This window comes from Cynocephalus volans, chromosome 6, assembly GCF_027409185.1.
Source record: "Cynocephalus volans isolate mCynVol1 chromosome 6, mCynVol1.pri, whole genome shotgun sequence".
Taxonomy (NCBI): domain Eukaryota; kingdom Metazoa; phylum Chordata; class Mammalia; order Dermoptera; family Cynocephalidae; genus Cynocephalus; species Cynocephalus volans.
Genome location: NC_084465.1, coordinates 118,248,739 through 118,266,574, shown reverse-complemented (window position 1 = coordinate 118,266,574; position 17,836 = coordinate 118,248,739). Strand labels below are relative to the sequence as shown.

The window sequence follows — 17,836 nt, the reverse complement described above, 5'->3', positions numbered from 1 at the left end:
GTTGCTGTGTGAATTATTTTTGTACATGTTCAGGTGTGGGTTCTCTTCCCCTTCCCTCAACCACACCACATGAATTGTACAGAATATTTCTATTGAATTCTGGACTGTCCTTTCCTTGGCTTTATGCACATTAAACGTATGTGAATCTTCTTTTTCTTCTTGTGTTCCCTGAGGGGTGCCTGGGCTCCAGGCGCATCTGCTCCAGCAGCCTCAGGCTGCCCAGCCTCTGTCTTTTCTGGTGCAAGTCCTCGGCTGGCTGTCGTGGAGGCCGCCTCCAGGGCCCCCAGCCTACCTCAGCTCCCTGCGGCCCCTGCGCATGGCTCCCTGGCCTCTGAGGCTGTTGGGTAGTAGGGGAGGAAGAGGCTTTCAGAGGAGCAGCTCCTCATGGCCTTGTGCGTGTGGAGGAGAAGCCGTGGGAAGCGGTCTGTGAAGTACTGGATGAAGCTGTCAGGGACCTGACCCAGCGTCTGCTGCACGTTGGTCGGGAGCTCTCTGTAGTGGTGCTTCTGCGGGTGGCAGAGCACAGAGCCCTGGCTCAGCTGTGGCCAGGCCTTCCCCATGTCCAGGCCCCACCCAGGCCCTGAAACGCACCTTGTTCCTCATAGCACGGAGCAGGTCTCTCACGGATGTCCCCTTATATGACCGGAACCTTCTCAGATCTGTGGGCAGGGAAGTTGGTGACAAAGCTGTCCCCACTGGGCTCCCCTCAGCCTCCCAGGTCCACCCTGAGTATGGCCCCTACCTGTCTGCAGTGGTATGGAGATGTGTCTGTGCCAGTTGTCCCGGACCACCATGTGGCCTCCTGCCTCCAGTGCCGTCACCAGGGGCCCCTGCTCAGATTCCTTCTCTAGCCAGTCACTGACATCCTAGGATCCCACAGAGCTCCTGAGCCTCATAACCAGTACCAGTGGCCACGAGGCCAGGTGTGTGTTGTGTGTCATAGAGGAGTGAAGCCCAGAGCTTGGTTTAGGACGATAAGGATTGTGTCCTTGGGGAGTATGGCTTCTCTGTGCCACGCCTCTATGTTATTTACCTCCAGCCGAGGAGGTAGTACTGCTATCCCCATTCTACAGGTGAACAAACAGGCTCAGAGGCACAGTGTCCCTTTCTCAAGGTCAGAAGTGGAATGTGCTGTCTGGGCATAGGCATAGCATGGACGACAATTCAGGTGGGAAGAAATGGGGTCTGTTCCCACACAGAGGGCAGCAGGGCTGGGGAAGCTGGTCATGAGCAGACCGTGGAGTGCTGAAATTGCAGAGCTTATGGGTCCAGGCTCCCCTCTGGTTCAGATAAGAGCCAGGCTGCCTGGAACAGGTAGCTCTTCCTGTTTCCCCCAGCCAAACTTACATCCCTGACACAAACTTGGGACTTTTGGGGGTCATTCCCAAGATTTCCCTCTGACCTGGAAGAACTGGAGCTGTTTGGCTCTGCTCCAAAAGAAGGGGTGGGCCAGCACCTGGTGAGCAGAGGGGCGCGCCTGCGGCAGCGGGCTCAGCATGGCTTCCACCAGTTCCCGGGCAAGGAGCTTGTCTGGAGGAAGATGGGGAGGGACAGCTTCAGGCCCGCCCAGCCTCCACGCCCTGCTCCCTCCCTGCTCTGCCAGCCCTATCTCTCTCACCGTGGGCCTCTTCCTCCAGGTGAGCCAGACAGGGAGCCCCCATGAGGATGTTTGCCTGGCGATATAGACTCTCTCCAAAGGGGTGGCTGCCTCCAGAAAGCACGTAGTAGAACACGCAGCCTGCGGAGAAGATGTCCACTGCGCTGGTCTGGGGGCCAGAGAGATGGGCGTGAAAGAGAAGTCTCTGTTTCCAGGAAGGCGGCCTGGCTAATTTCTCCCCTGGACGACCCCAGAGCTCCAGAATGCTTCCTGGGCAGCACCTCCTCGGTTCTAGATCCCCTCCCCTCTGCACCATTAAAGGGGGCCCATGTGTTTCATCTGGAATAAAGAGCCTCTAGTTCAGGTTTCCAAACTCCATTCCTGCAGGGCATAGGCAGGCACAGCTGAGTAAAGCTGGCCAGGCATGCGGCAACAAGAGACAGTGAGCACCGTGGTGACTGGGCACGGGTCCTGTCCACAGGAGAAGCTGGTCCTTAGCTCCAGCTGGTTGTCACCAGAGGACTCTGTAGGGTGGCAGAGCTGATTTTCCAAGAGAATCCAGAAATTCAGATTTTTGTGTGGAATTTCCCAAATTTGAAAATAAACTATACAGGCTCATAACATCAGTGCATTTCATCCTTGGACCTCCAGGTCACCACTTCGACTTTAGGAGTGGGAGTGGCTTTGCCTAGGGACTGTCCTTTTGTGTTACTGTCATCTATGCCTGTGACTTCATCTTCTACCCACACACTATGACTCAAAAGTCATAATCTTGGGGCCCCAAACTCAAGTGTCTGTAGGGGTCAGACACTGCTCTGTGCTTCCACTATACTTACTGCTCACATGTTGCTCCCCAAACCCTCCAAACTGGTGGGTCTCAGCCCTGGCTCCACATTGAAATTGCCCTGGGGCACTACCCCAGGCTAATTAGGTCAGAACCACTAGGTGTGGGGCCTGGGCATCTTTTTTTAAAAAACTCCCTAATGATTGTAAAGCACAGTGAGGATTGAAAATCATTTTGTAGCTCAGGTTTCTCAACCTCAGCACTGTTGACATGTTGGTGCAGATAATTCCTTGTTGTCAGGGGCTGTCCTGTGCATTGTAGGGTGTTTAGCAGCGTCTCTGGCCTCCACCCATCAGATGCCAGTAGCATTTCCCTCCCAAGTCACGATGACTAAAAATGTCTCCAGACATTGCCTCATGTCCCCTGGGTGGCAAAATAGTCCCTGATTGAGAACCACTGCTCTAGTTAAGATGGGAGATTATCCCCACTTTACAGATGAAGAAATGGAAGCTCAGAGGAGTGGCTCAATGTCACACAGCAAGTGGCACAGAGCCTCGTCTGGAGAGGGGGGATTCCTGTGGCCTGGGGTGGTTATCTGCCCGGGCAGCTTGGTGGGAAGACTCACAGGGCCGTCTGGGGGCAGGAGCCGTAGGAGCTCGGGGGCCATCCAGCCTTCCGTGCCGGGGATGCCTGAGCGGAGACTGAAGCTACGGCGGCCAGCAGAGAGCTTCTTGCACAGGCCGAAGTCTGAGAGGACCACCCTGCCTTGGCCCTGGCTGTCAGGCCCAGTGATGAGAATGTTGCCTGGCTTCAGGTCCCGGTGCACTGTGGCAGGGAGGGGAGTAGAGAGGGAGCTGACTGCTGATTGCAGGGGGTTGAGGATGGTAGCTGAAGGCAGGGGTGTGGGTACCTATGTGTAAGGAATGCAGGTGGGCCAGGCCAGACATCAGCTGCTGTAGCACCATCTTAGGCTCCAGACCCCAGTGCTCCAGGTCAGGGTTTTCCATGTACTGAGCGGCAGCAGGGGCAAAATGTCACTATCCAGCCTAGGACCTCCCTGCCACCCCACCCGGCCCTCCCTGACCTCCCAACTCACCTCCCGCAGTGAGGCCCGGCAGAGCTCCAGGGCAATGTAGTGGAACTGGGGTCCCCGCTCGGTGCAGAAGTAGCGGAGCACATTGGGGTGCCTGTCAGACTCTTGCAGCAGCTGGACCTCCCGCCGAACCAGGCTGAAGCATTCACACAGGAGCCGCTTGACAGCCACAGCCCGCCCCTCGAACTGTCCACTGGGAGGGTGGAACGTTCAGAAAGAGCAGATAAAGGAAAAGGTAGGAACTGGTGGGCGAGGGATCAACCTGTACCCACCTCAGGGAGTTTTTGAAAGAATGGTTCTCCAAGGGAGAGTGCCAGACTGGCTCCTGGCTGCCACTCACCGAAAAACAAAAGTCCCGCCGGCCCCACGGCCCAGCACTTCCTTGGGGTTGAAGGAAATCTTCCCCACTACAGTGAGCTGCTCAGCTACGGGAGAGGAGCATCTCAGGGACCCACAGCCACCACTCTTCTACCCACTTTTGCCATCCACACCTTGTCCAGACGCGTCCCTGCCACCTTGACCTTTCTCTGGACTTCCACCCTTCCATGCTCAGCCTGGTGCAGTGGGTGAGAGCAAGGACCCACGTGCTAGCCTTCGTGGTCCAATGTCTGATGCTGCCACTTACTCGTGTTTGCTTAGGCAAGTTACCTAACCACTGCGCCCTCAGTTTCCTCAGCTGTAACACAGAGCAAATGTTAATGATCCCACAGTGTACTATCGTGAGGATTAAGTGAATACATGGAGAGAAAGAGTAAGGTGATGTTTGCTATATTATCCTTGTTTATCTGTCTTCCTCTTCTGGCATCTTCCACAGGTTTCCTTCCTCTATGTCCTCTGTCATTCTCTCCACCTTCACTAGTGTAGCTAAATCCTTTTAATTGAGGTTGAATCGACTTCAAACAGGAAGGTGAGTTTTAGCAGCTGGAAGCATGATGCGAGTGAGCACAGTCCCAGACAGCAGGGGCAAGCGGCAGGCATTTGGATGCTTAGATCCCCAGCGTTTGTTCTAGGGCAGCAGCGAGCGCCGAGAAAGACTTGGTTTCCCATTAAGATGGGTGAGCTGGGTGCAGGCGGGCAAAGGTCTCTGGGTTTGGACAGTCACTACTTTTCCCTTTGGGTAGCCTGTGAGAGACTTTTCACTCTGACCCAGGCACATCTGGTCAGGTTGTGCTCCAGGGGCACTGTCCACACAGCTAAATGCATGTGGTGGCCGCAGAGCTATGCAGCACAGTGGCCCTGAGGGCACTCTACTAGGAAGAGCTGCAGGCTTCAATCAATTCTAGGAAAAGCAAATGAGAATCAGCCCTAGGGATCAGTGAGAAGAGCACCAAGCTATGCCTCAGTATGGCTGTGAATTATTTGCTTAAATGTTCACTCTCATCTGTTGGCAGGATGCAGGCAGCAACCTAAATTGGCATACACTGGACTCTCAGGAGTGGATGGGATACAGCCTTACTAGAAGCACATCACCACATGTAAGAGAGACAGGTGGCTCAGAAAGCAGGGACATAGTTGCTTGAAAACCTCTTTGAAGGAGCCCTGCTCATCTGACTCCAGGGGAGGGCCACCTTTCCAGGCCCTCTTTGTACCACTTGTTGGGTTCTGCTGGGTTTCCAGTCTCTTGCATGTCTGCATTCTCCATTCTCCATGCAGTTGGCATGGGGTAAACAGTTGCTAAGAGTTTGCTGGGTTAGATGTTCCAGAGCACCCTCAATGCTAGATAGAGGCCAGACTTATGGCCACAAAGACTTTGCAGAAATAATGAGCTGGCAGAGGCTCCATTTGCACACATAGGTATTTGCCATCACTTAGCTCAGCCTTCTGCATCATTATGGTGGAGTCCAGCACATGCAGGAGTCAAGTGCTAAAGCAATCAAAAATTGTCATGTCAGGGGAAAGTAGCACACAGTCAGAATGACCTTTGCAAATCCTAAGTACCTGACGAATGTTGCTGCTTTTTGTAGACAGGTTGGGGAGCCTGTAAAATCAGGTCACATTCTTTCATAGGTGTCGGCAGTGTTCAAAGAGGGGACCATCCCACATAGATCAAGAGCATATACTGGAGCCAGCTGACCAGCATTCGAGCATCTGACCTGCCACTTATTACTTTTGTGAGCCTAGGGTGGGGGTGGGAGGTGTCAGTAAACCTTTTTGTCTTCAGTTCCTGTCCCATAAAAGGTGCACTATAACAGTATCAACCTCACAAGAGTGTTGCGAATATCATAAGAGGTAATAGGTGCAAAGTGTTTAGAACCGTACCCAGTAAGTACTATATTAATGTCTGCTCTGGTGCAGGCTTGATTGCATGTACTTGGTGTTGAACACATGGTGCAGTCAGCGTCCTGAAGGATGCCAAGCCAAGCACATGTAGATGAATCTGGGTAAGTTTAATGAGAGAAGGATGTGAAGTCTACGAGGAATGCCTCTCCCTCCAATATAAGACGACCAAGATTTCCATGATCAGAGTTCCTGAGCTGGGCATAGATGTCCTATGAACACGCTAGAGGCTGCTGCAAGGAGCTGATGCTGGAGGGTTTTTATGGAGTGGTTTTTGCAGCTTTTCTGCCATCAGCCACAGTTCTGGCTCTCCCTGGGTTAAGCCAAGATTTTGGTACACTGAACTCTGCCTAGGATGGGCAAATACCAGGCTGTTAACCAGCTCTGCCTTTTCCTCACACCTGCTCATCGCCTATTCTTTCCATATTTATTTATGAGAAGTGCTACTTTCTTTTTTCTTTCTTTCTTTCTCTTTTTCTTTCTTTTCTTTTCTTTTTTCTTTTTTTTTTGCTGCTGGCCAGCATGGGGATCCGAACCCATGACCTTGGTGTCATAAGGCTGTGCTCTACCCAACTGAGCTAATGACAACTGCTGTTTTAGAATGCATCTCCAGTGCCTAGTGCCGTCACCGATTTCACAGATGTTCACTGAACCAGGTTCTGTGTCGATGGGTTGCAGTGGTAAGCAAGACAGCCATAGCCACTGCAGCATGCTCACAAGGGCAGCTGTCCCCCAGTTGGCCACAGTCTCTCTGCTCCCTATTCTCTCTCCTACAGAGTTGCTTCATTCATTTACTTTACCCACCTGGCCTGTCCATGGGTGTGAGTTTGCAATCCTACTTTCCATTTCTAGAATATGTCCCCTGCTTTCTCTCATCTCTTAATTTCTGCTTGTGCTGTTTGCACTGCCTAGGATGTACCTGCCCCACTCCTCTCTACTCACTTGGATAATTCCTTCCCTCCTTGAAATCCTGGCTTAAATGTCACTTCTAGGACACCTTGTATTTCCCAAGTCTGGGTTATGTGCCCCTCCTCTGTGTTCCCATAGTCTCTATATGACCCCACATTACAGTATTTATCACCCTGCCTAGCAATTATCTGTTTTCCCTAGGCTCTGCCTAGAGGTCATGAAAGTGCCAAAGCAAAGAGTTTATTAGCACTTTAAACAAAGAAAGTCAAAGAAATAGAGGGTTTTCTTTAAATGATAGAGGAAATCCAGTATTATATAGAAATCGTTACCACGGAATTTAGTAACAAGGATACCAGGATCTAACTAAATATTTTATTTACTTGGAGTCTTGTCCTAAAGCACTGATATTGTTCTAATTCTTTTCTCATGGTGATAAAGAATTTTTGGCATTTCATATAACTAGGTGTCCTGGCTGGGCCACCTCTGGGATTCAATGCCCTCTTTTCTCTTCCTGCATCCCCCTCCCTTGAGAGGGGGCTATCGACTGACTTAGATGGGAATTGAGGAGATTCCTGGGGAAGGAATGTCACTCATGTTAATGACTGGGGTCTAGTGAACTGTGGTAGTGAGGGGCAGCTGATGAAAATGGCAAGGAGGAGTCGAAGGGCTCTTTAACAAGAATCACCTCAGGAAAAGACAGAGTCCAGGTTGTCCAGGAAAAGACAAACCAGACTTGCTCCAGAGTCAGGAGGTCCAGGGACATGAATGTTTTGGGGCATGATGGGGTGAGTATTACTCAGACCCACCCTGGGCCAGTAAAATGACAAGAACTTCAACACCTCAGGGCTCAGGTATCTCTGCTGTGGGGCCCTCTAAAAGAGCTGACCCCTGAGGAAGAGGACCTACTTCCCTCTCAGCTGAAGCACAGTGAACACAAAGGTGAATGCTGGGGACAGACCTGAGGCCAAGTGTGGGGACATCAGTCGGAGTAAGGTGACAGTAGGTTGGGGCTGAGGCATGAAGTAGTGGTTTGAGCAGTGACCAGGAGGTGCCAAGACCAGAGCTGAAGAAACAGGAGAGATGGCCTGGGCTGGCCGGTAAGCCATGTGGAGATCCCAGGAGCATCCCACAGGAAGCATAGGAAGTTTGGAAAGGCTTTTTCCACAGGATTAAATTGAGAAAAGACAAGAGCAATGTTTAAAAAAATAAAAAGCCCTAAAGAGGGGAAAAGGTACCAAATTGTACCTAGGTCACTTACTAGTATTGTTCCCAAATACAATATTATCTTAGCACAAATATCAATAATATCACCGAGATATGACATAATAATAACTATGGTGGTAATGTCTTACGGTGCGGTGATGTAATTAGGTGGGTGTCATTTTTCCCACTTGACAGGTGAGAAAACTGAAGCTCGGAGGAGTTAAGCAACCCGTCAAAGTTAACAGACAGTGAAATTAGATCTATACCAAGTTCTACCTACATCCAGAGTCCCCGAAAATAATAAGAATAAAATAATGATAGCAGATGCTTCTAAAGTACTCAACTACATAACAGGAACTATTCAAGAGACTCTCTTATTAACTCATTTAGGCTTAACTGCCTTACTATAGTGGCTTCTAATAAGCTGAATCTGAAGCTTCACCTGCCCCTCCCTTTTCTCTGTCCCTGACTCTGCCCTGTCTTGTTCGTTAGTGCTCACCTTCAGGGTCATCGACTGGCTGGTCTTGCTCTGAGGGGCTTTGGAGCCTCTTCTGGCCCTGTGCGGTGGTCCCCAAAGGCTGGGGCTGATTATCTTGTGAGATGTGCGGAGGGCCTGCAGCTGCCAGGGGGGTCTGTGGCTGCTTCTCCACCAGATGCTGCTGCTGCAACATGAGGACCTAAGACAGCTCATCCCCGGCCAGGCCCTGGCCCACCATGGGCCCAGCATCTTGCCTGAGATGGCCTCACACTGGAGCATGAACTTACAGAGCACAGCAAACAGCAGGGGCTTGAGGAGCTGCTGGGGGAAGGCAGTGGCAAGGTCGGAGCTGGGTGAGGGAGAAAGTTGCTGAATGATCTCAGGGGGGAGGGGCAGAGTGCCCCCTAGGAAGACACTAAGATGGACCTGAGGTCAGGATGATGGGCTTACCTGCCTCATCAGGAAGAGGATCCACCCTCCCAGGAGGACAGCAGTGAGGCTAGCTGCCAGCAGGTCTTGGGGGCCCAGCCCTGCAAAAGAGTCTGGGCTTTTCTCTTCAGAATGCAGCTCCAGGTCCCAAGGTTTCTCCCGGCTCAGGCTCAGGAGCTGGGGACAAACAGACTTTTGCCCTTGGCACTGCCTCCCACCGTGGAGCCCCTAACCCTTCTTCATCACCCAGTACAGGACTGAGCTTAGCTGAAGGGCTGGTGAGTGGTCTGCACATAGTGGGAAATGTGGCGCTGTCCGTGGTGCTGAAACATCGTGGTGCCCGAGAGTGATTTTCCAACCCTAATAGATGACCAGCATCTCATGGGGTGTCACTTAAAAATACATATATCCATATCCAGGGATTCTAAACTTGGTGATTCTGGGGGGCAATCAGACTTGAGAATTATTTCCCTAGGTCATGGCTGTTCCTTCTAACCTTGAACTACTTACTAGTGATTCTTACCCAACCCTCTCCCAGGAGAGCAAGCTTTTATAGTTGTTCTGTTTTCAATTTCTCACTTGATGAATATTTTATGATTTTTACACTGAAGATGAATATAGAAAACTGTGACCTATGTTTTACAGTTTAGGTAGCCAATACATTTTTGACACTTCTAACACATTTCTGGCAGCAACTGAAAAAATGTCTACTGGGAAATTGTGTGAGGTCAATTGGCCCACCCCCAAATGTTATTCCTAGAAGCCTGAGGAAAAAGTGCAAGGGTTGTCCACGCACCTGCTGGGTACCCCCACCCCCTGCCCTTCCAGCACTGACCTCCAAGAAGAGGGATGGGGTGTGGGTGCTCTCTGGGGGTCTTGTCTCAGCAGTCCCACTCCCTGGGGTGGGATGGACCCTCAGCATGGTGGTGTGCAGGACTGGGGGTAGCTCATGGTGTCCTATGGGGCAGGTCAAAGGTCAGTGGGCTGAAGGTGACCTCAGCCTTCTAGCTCAGAAGCTGAGCTCCTGGGTCCTTTATCTTCATGTACTCCAAATTTGAGCCAGGGGACCTCACCAATGAGCAGCCACTGGCTAGGGAGGGCCACGCTGCCGGAGGGGTATCTGACAGCAGTGCTGGGGGAGCCCTTTCGCTCCCCTGAGACTTGGAGCGTCACCTCATCTGTGGTGGGGCCATCTTTGGGGGCCAGGCTCAGTCCACGAGGCTATAGCAGGAGATGGAGAGCCATGAGTGAGGGAGGTGCCTCTGCTGCCCCATCCCCTCTTTTCAGGCCACTCAGAGACCCCTTCTCACCACCAGGGCCACTCCTGCATGGACCAGTGCTTTAGAGACATAGAAGCCAGCTTCATCCTTGCCCACATACAGCGTCATCCTAGAGCGAAAGAAGAAAAAGAAGAGAAGGATGAATGATGGTGAGTGGTAGTTTCAGTTACCACCGGATCCATGCCCCTGTAGAGTCCCCTTCCACGTTGACTCTGGACTCAGCCATGTAACATGTTGTGACCAGTGAGACAATGGCAGATGTGACACAAGCAGAGGTTTAAAAGTGCTCATGCACTGGGGCTCATCGTCTTGTGTTGTTCTTTGGGGCCCTGAGACCACTGTGTGAAGAAACCACAGCTAGTCTTCTGGGGCATGAGAGGCCTCATGGAGCACAGACAAACCATTCTATGTGATGCCCCCAAATTCTATGTGATGCCAACTATGAGATAGCAGAGTGATGACATCCTAGATCGTCCTGGCTCAACCAAATCACCAGCTGACTGCAGAGACCGGAAAAACCATCTGGATAACCCACAAAATCTTGAAAAATAATAAATATGTTTTTGTCTCTAAGTTTTTTGGCTCTAAGTTTTGGGGTGGCTAGTTATGCAGCAAAACCTAACTGATACAAACTCTACAGTTATGATTTCTAAATCTATGTCTAGCCTAGACCTCTTTTAAGAGCTCAATTTTCTAAATCTGGGCTGGCTGGGCAGCTCACTTAGGAGAGCGTGGTGCTGGTAACACCGAGGTCAAGGGTTCAGATCCCCATACTGACCAGCCACCCCCCAATTTTTTTCTAAATCTGAGCTCATCACCTCATTCCTCACTCCTTCTTCTTCTTTCTCTCCCTCCTCTAGTGCTTCCTACCTCTTTTTGTTGTTGTTGTTGTTGTTTGGTGGCTGGCCAGTATGGGGATCCAAACACTTGATCTTAGTGTTACAAGGCTGTGCTCTAACCAACTGAACCAACCGCCAGCCATCCCTATCTCTGAAGATGACAGAGCCATGTGCTTCTAGAAACCCTAGCATGACCCTTGACTCTTTGCTCACAATCACCAAACTCCCTAATCACCAAATTCTTGCTGGATTTTCCTCTTAATATCTCTTACCCTCTACTTATTTCCATCTCTAGGGTTTCCACTCCAGTCCAAAGTATCTTCATTTCTTGCCTGAACTAACAGTATTTTGTAATTGTTCATTTCTTCCCTGTATCACTCTATGATATTCTTCACATTGCAACCAGAGTCATCTTTCTGAAATTAAAATATAATCAGATCCTTGCTTAAAATCCTCTACGGATTTCTCCTTAGTCTTAAGAGAAAATGTCCAAACCTTTGAAATGATCCTACAAGTCCCACTGTCTCCTGGTTCCCCAAGATGGGGACACTAAGGTGTTAGGTGCTACAAGTAAAGGTGATATTTAGAGTATTTAACAATCAATAAGGCACACCACCTACCAATCAGAACAGGTTGAGACCTGGAGACCCCCTCATAGGCCAGATTTTACCCTATCAATTCTGAACAGTAGGGCTATCCAGGGGGTCTGTGGAGCACTTGGGTGGATGGCAGAGGTGCAGGGCACTGGTTATTTACAACCAGTTTGGTAAATGACCAGTTTGAAATATGTCGGCAGGTGGTTCAGCTGTCCTGGTGTGTCATGGCTGAACATCACACCTGGCCATTGGGCCCAGACTGCAACACTTCTAGGGGCCCCTCCCCAGGCCCCAGGCATGGGCACCTACAGCAGCTGGGTGTCCAAGGCAGAGAAGTGGGAGGCTGTGTCCTGGGGGCCCGAGGCAGGTAGTCGGATGTGGCCCCAGCGGAGGGCGAGGAAGTGCAGCGTGTCCCGAGCCAGTGTGAAGTGGGGCAGCTGGCGCAGGCCGTCCTGCTGCCAGGCGTAGACTCCCATCACGGGGACACCCAGGTCCTGTGTCCACAGCACCATCCCACTTCCTGGGTCCACAGTGAGAAGCAGGCCCATCCCACAAGATGCCAGGTGGCTCATGTCTGCCAAGAAAGGTGGCTAGGGAGATGTGGTCAGAGGGCTCTCATGGGAGGCACCTGAGAGCATCTGGGGTGGGGGCACTGCCCTTACAGTGGGTCGCCTGGGGGGTCATTCAGGTGTGTCAAGGTGAGGTAACATCACTTGGAAGGTTATCAGGACATGGGAAGGTCAGTCAGAGTTCATGGGGTCACTTTGAACAGGAGGGGATCAGTCAGGGTCATCCAAACGTGAGTCAGGTGTGTGAGTCAGTCCAGGTCTCTTGACAGAGATCACTCAGGATGTGGGGAGTCAGCCAGGGTTACCTGTCTGGGGTCACTGGAGTACAGAAGAGTTAGGATGCTGAGTGATTGCTCAGGGTATACAAGGGTCAGTCTGGGTGTTGAGGGAGTCACTAAAAGTAAGCTGTCAGGGCTGTGTCATTCAGAATATGGGGTCCCTGAGGAGGTCAGGTGGTTAGAATATGAGTGGGACCTGGTCACTCAGGGTTCCCTGAGTTGGGCACCTCGCTCCAAGGTGGGGCCAGAGAAAGGTGGCACTCACATTTCCCAGGTGAGCCATCCGTGGGGAGTGCCGTGTAGCGGCGGTAGGTGGTGTTCCAGCGCAGAGCTGGGGCTCTCGGGTCATGCATGGTGACTGTGTACTCTGGGGATCCCCAGAAGCAAGGTTACCAGGAATGCCCATGGGATACTCCCCCAACCCCAGGGGCTGTTCGTCTTGTGGGAGTGGGGGCTTCCTGAGCGCCTGGCCTGGAGGCCCAGAAGTCTGTGAGCATCACAATGGCAGAGACCAGGGCCATCTGGTTTACTCCTATATCTCCAGCACCTGTTCAGAGCTCAGTGGAATGTTTGTTTATGACTAACAAATTGACTGGCTGGCCTGGATTCAACTCAGATAGCAACTGCCAGCCTGGGCAAAGCAAAAGAGGGGGCTGCCCAGAGCTTGTGGAGCAGCTGGGGCCTGACTCACGTGTTCGGCCAATGTAGAGGCGGGGGATAGAGGGACCATCCGTGGTCAGTGTCGTCTGGGTTTCCCCTGACTCAGGGTCCACCACAAACCAGGCATCCTGCTTCCGGCCTGTGGAGGTGGAAAGAGCACCAGCTTTCAAGATAGCATGGGAGGCAGAGTGTGTCTTGTCGCTTCTATTCCCAGCTGGCCCATCATGACCTAAGTCCCTGTCCTTGCTGGCTGGACCTGGACCCACACGCTGAAGAGATGCTCACCTGTGTAGAAGACTCCATCAGAACTGCGACAAGGAGAGGCATGAACCAGCTCAGGGATGGTGAATGGAAGTTTCTAAGGAAAGGGAAAAGTTCCAGGAATGAGTAAGAGTGGAAATACCTACAGTGCTCTCTGTGTCAGGCACCCTTTTAAGGTTAACCCATTTCCATAGCAACCTAATCATTAGGTACCATTGTTATCATTTCCGTCTTCCAGGTGAGAAAGATGGAAGTTCAGAGAGGGTAAGTAACTTGGCTAATATCACACAGCTAGTAAGTGGCAGAGACAGGCCTTGAACCCAGGCAGTCAGGCTCCAGAGCTAGCACACTTAACCACTTTGCAGTACAGCCTCATGAGGAACTATGAAAATCCCACACCCAGTACTAACGTGCCACGTGATACACGTGATTGCTACCTGACAACCTCCTCAAAAACACACACGGAGACTGTCAACGGTCATAAGAGACTCAGAGAGGCTGAGGAGCTCTAGCTCTTCCAGAACAAAAGAGACCATGACCCGGAGTTGGCTATGAGTGGAAATGCACCCTTCTCCACCCTGCTCTCTCTCCAGTCTTGTCTGGGGTGGGTGCACTGCACTCTGGCTTCCCGTTGGGCTTGGATAATTGGGACAGAGTGAGATCAGTGTATGCATGTCCTGGTTTCCTCTCCACAGAGTCACCATGGGTTGGTTGTATCCCTCCACCAAAGACCTCAGCTGCCATTCTGTACAGCTCCCTTTGGCTCCAGGAAGTGGTAACTGCTCCCTCCCACCCTCCAGGCTTAGGGCTGATAACCCCATTGTTGTGAGCCATTGGATACTACACTATCCCTGGTGGTTTCCTACACTCTGCCCACGTCTTTGTAAGCAATCCCTTTGATAAAACCCTTTCAAACTACACAACCCTTTGAGTGTGCTGCGTGTTTGCTGCTAGGACCTGGCCTGACTTACACACTAAAATTTCTTATCAATTCAGCTTCCTAAATCACATACTTAAGACCTTGCTGGCAGGCTTCTGATGGAATGGTCTGAATTCTGACAAAGCACATTCTACCCCATACCCTGTGATAAATCCAGAGCCAAGTCCAATAGCACCCATCAGAGTCCTGTTGTGGCAGATTGCAAAAATGGCCACAGATTCCTCCTCGCCCTGTATGCATGTCCCTTTGCAAGGTGACTCTTCGGCTCCTCTTGCAAAAAGACAGAGTCTGTTTCTTCTCCCCTGGACTCTGGGCTTGGCCATGTGTCTTGCTTCGGCTGATGAGATATTAGCAAATGTGATACAAGCAGAAACCTGAAAAGTGCTTTTGCATTGGGCTTGCCCACTCTTGCTCCATTTGGGCCCCTTGTTGACACCATATGAACAAGCCCAGGATTGCCTGCTAGAGGATGAGAGACATATGGCCCAGTTGCCAGCCAACTGCCAATCAACTGTCAGAAACAGAGCCAACTGGCTGACCAGCAGCTGATCACAAATGCATGAGCAAGCTCAACCAAGACCAGCAGAAGAACCTCCCAGCTGGGCCCAGCCTAAATGGTCATCCCACCAAATTTTGACTTGAATAAATTGTTTGGGTTTTCAGCCCTTGAGTTTTTATTTAGTGAAAACTAACTGTACATAGATTTCCTTTAAAACCCTCAGAGTTAGGGAGAAGCCCCTGCAGTACCCTCAGAGGCCTGACAGTCAGCCTGCTCTGCAGACACAGCCAGAGCTCTCTGCACATCTGGCCCCTCCAGAGAGGCTTCCCATAATGCACTCAGAGCCCTGACTCGCATCCTCTGCAGGACGCCCAGTTACTGCTCATACTGTCCCTTCACCCCTCAGTGCTCCACCCATCCCTAAGCACTGTAGGAAACACACCATTAATCCCTGTTGTTTTTGGGTCCCCAAGATGTACAGGCTGCCATCAGCTGGGTCTGAGAGAAAGGCCATTCTGTGGAGTAGAAACACAGACAAAGTAGAGCGCATGCCTCCTGGTTGCACGAGGCCCTTACTACCTCCAATTTTTTAGCTAGCAAAAAGCTGAAAAGTTGGAGGTAATAGGTTCCAACTTTTAGGAAACACCTTGGAGCTCCTCCCCCATATCACATCCAGACCCATTTTTCTTCCCTTACTTCTAACACCTGCCCCCTGGAACTCTCTCCAGACAACTATGGCTCCTCCATTTCCCAGCTGCCCCCTCTTTAAAAGGTCCCAGGTTCACTTACTCTGTGACATACATTGGTCCTTGGATGATGGGATCTGCAGAAATAGCGACATAGAGCATGAGTAGCCCCTTCCAGACTGTCCAATGAAAAGCATAGCTCATATTCATTGTGTGCCAGACACCAAGCCCAGCATGTGACATGAATGTAATGTCATCTTCTCAAGAACTCTGTGAGGTAGGGTTGTTACACTTTGCCCCATTTTATGGGTGAGGACATTGAGGCTCAGAGAGGCAAAGTGACTTTCCCAAGCCCATACAGCTGGTAAGAGGTGAAGCTGCCTGCAGGCACTGGCTTGTTGGATCCTCTATGCCACAGTGACCCCCCCCATCAAACTTGGGGCCCAGGGAGGGAGGCATGGGTGTCCGCTGCTCACCATCCTTCAGTGTCCACTTCAAGTCCCCTGTCTGCTTGTCCAGTGCATGGAGACTGCCATCCAAGGTGGACACCAGCAGGAGGCTCTCCGGCCTGAGGGTCTGGACCTGTGGTGGGAAACAAAGTCAGCTTTCTGAGTGGCCTGGAACTACTCTTTGCCCACTCCAGGCAGGGCTGGCTGTGACTCCCCTTCACCAGAGGGGAACAGAGAAGGGGTGGAAGGATGACTGGGGAAGCCGCTGGCTCCACCAGTTACCTCCTTGACTCTAGAGAGAGGTTACAGTGGGAGCTGAGGGGTTCGGTGGTGGGAAGGGTGCTCTGGTTTCCATGTGTCTAATTCCCACTTCCTCTCCCTCCCCTCAATTCCTTCTGGTTTTCCAAAGAAGACTGAGGCCTTTACACAATGACTTCTTGATGCTTACAGCCTCCCTATGGGATTGGAGACTATTAGTCTCCCCATGTACGGGTGAGGAGCTTGAAGCTCAGGAAGGTTAGGTAATTGGTCTAAAGCCAAACAGACAATGAATGGCTAATCTGTGACTTGAGTTGCCTCCTCTCTGATTCTTTCTCCTTTGCCAGAATTTCTGCCTCTTTTGGGATGACCCTTTCTGCCTCCCCAAACCAGCCCAGCTGCTTTTGGTGCCAAGTTCCAGCCGGACCCCTGAAGCCAGACTGGGGGTGGTCACAGAGGTTGGACTGGAGCTCCCCTTACACCTGGCCCCTGCTGGGCTAACTCACCTGCTCTACCCCTCCTTGAGTAAACAGGGTGAGGCTGAGCTCAGAGCAGTAACCCTAACATCCGGGTGGCCCAGCCGCACCCCGGCAAAGGCCACATCCGTGCTCCAAGACGGCACTGCTTTTTAGTTCCCCTCTTTTCTGGGCCTCAATTTTGTCATCTGTGACATGATAGGAGGGAGAATGGTCTAGAGAAGACGCTGCAGACTGGTTGCCCACAATTGAATTTTGTTTGATGATGCTAGGGTTTAAAAATTTGTTTTTAATTAACTGCCAATTTTTTTTAATTGGTAGATTTCACTTTTTAAAAAAATCCAGATTTCTAGATTTTCTCATTTCTGATTGTTCTGGGAACAGACCATCTGGCTATACTGGGCCCACATTCTTACCTGGCAACCATGGGATGGACCAGGGGCTGGAAAGGGGGAATGGGGGTGCCTCACTCTATCAGGATCCCTTTAGCTTCATGGGGGCTGGACAACTGGATTCTAGGCTGGGCGCTTGGCTGCATCGGTCGTTTGGCTGCATTTCTCTAAGGCTCCCTTCTCCTCCAAGCAGGGTTAGATCAAATCCCCACACCTCTGGCTCCTTTGTCCCAGAAGTTCTGAACCTGGGGTCCAGTCATAGGTAAGAGGGACGCACCCCTGAAATTGTCTGTACAGCTAGTGCGTTGGCGCATTTCTTCGCAGAGGGCCCTTAAGTTGATCACTTTTTCAAAGGAAACCGAGATCCCCAGAAGTTTTAAGAGGCCTGGCTTTCCTGCCCCTCCCCCAGGCTCCTCCTCCCCCCCCCAGGGCGGCAGAAGAGGGGGGCTGCTGGGTCTACCTGCACCTTTCCACGCTGGCACGTCTCCCCAGCCAGGTGTGTTCCTCGGAACTGGGAGGTTTTCCCTCGCCAGGGGCCGACCTGGGGTGATGTGGGCCGAAGGAGGAAGAGGCGCCCCCGTTGCCCCGCGGACTCGACTTCAGAGGCTTCGCGTTCCCCCGGGTTCTCACCTGTGGCCCGAGCGTCCCGAGCAGCGCCGCGAGCCGGAGCAGGAGCCCGAGCAGGGGCCAAGGCCCAGACCCCCGCGTCGCGCTTGCCATGGGCAAGAGCTGTGGGCAGCCTCACGGCTGGCTGGGTCCCTTGGTGCCTCCAGGGGACGGCACTGCCTCCGCCCGACCCAGAGGAGACTCCGCCCCGGGCTGGGCCAGTTGGGGACGCAGAGGCTTGGGCGCGACCTCAGTCTACAGATCTCTGCTGCTCCCG

General features: G+C 51.8%; 1 protein-coding gene across 1 annotated transcript; it reads right to left on the bottom strand.

Moving 5' to 3' along the window:
• Positions 1-293: 293 nt before the first annotated feature.
• On the bottom strand, positions 294-17,673 carry ERN2 (endoplasmic reticulum to nucleus signaling 2). Its single transcript, XM_063101118.1, has 22 exons — positions 17,584-17,673; positions 15,855-15,960; positions 15,482-15,515; positions 15,135-15,207; positions 13,278-13,350; positions 13,024-13,131; positions 12,598-12,699; positions 11,795-12,059; positions 10,081-10,159; positions 9,844-9,991; positions 9,606-9,727; positions 8,792-8,947; positions 8,363-8,525; positions 3,815-3,899; positions 3,478-3,667; positions 3,292-3,391; positions 3,007-3,206; positions 1,619-1,766; positions 1,403-1,530; positions 743-866; positions 592-659; positions 294-506 (listed from the first exon to the last, which is right to left on the bottom strand). The coding sequence occupies exons 1-22, from the start codon at positions 17,671-17,673 to the stop codon at positions 294-296; spliced, it is 2,775 nt and encodes a 924-aa protein (XP_062957188.1).
• Between the last annotated feature and the right edge of the window lie 163 nt (positions 17,674-17,836).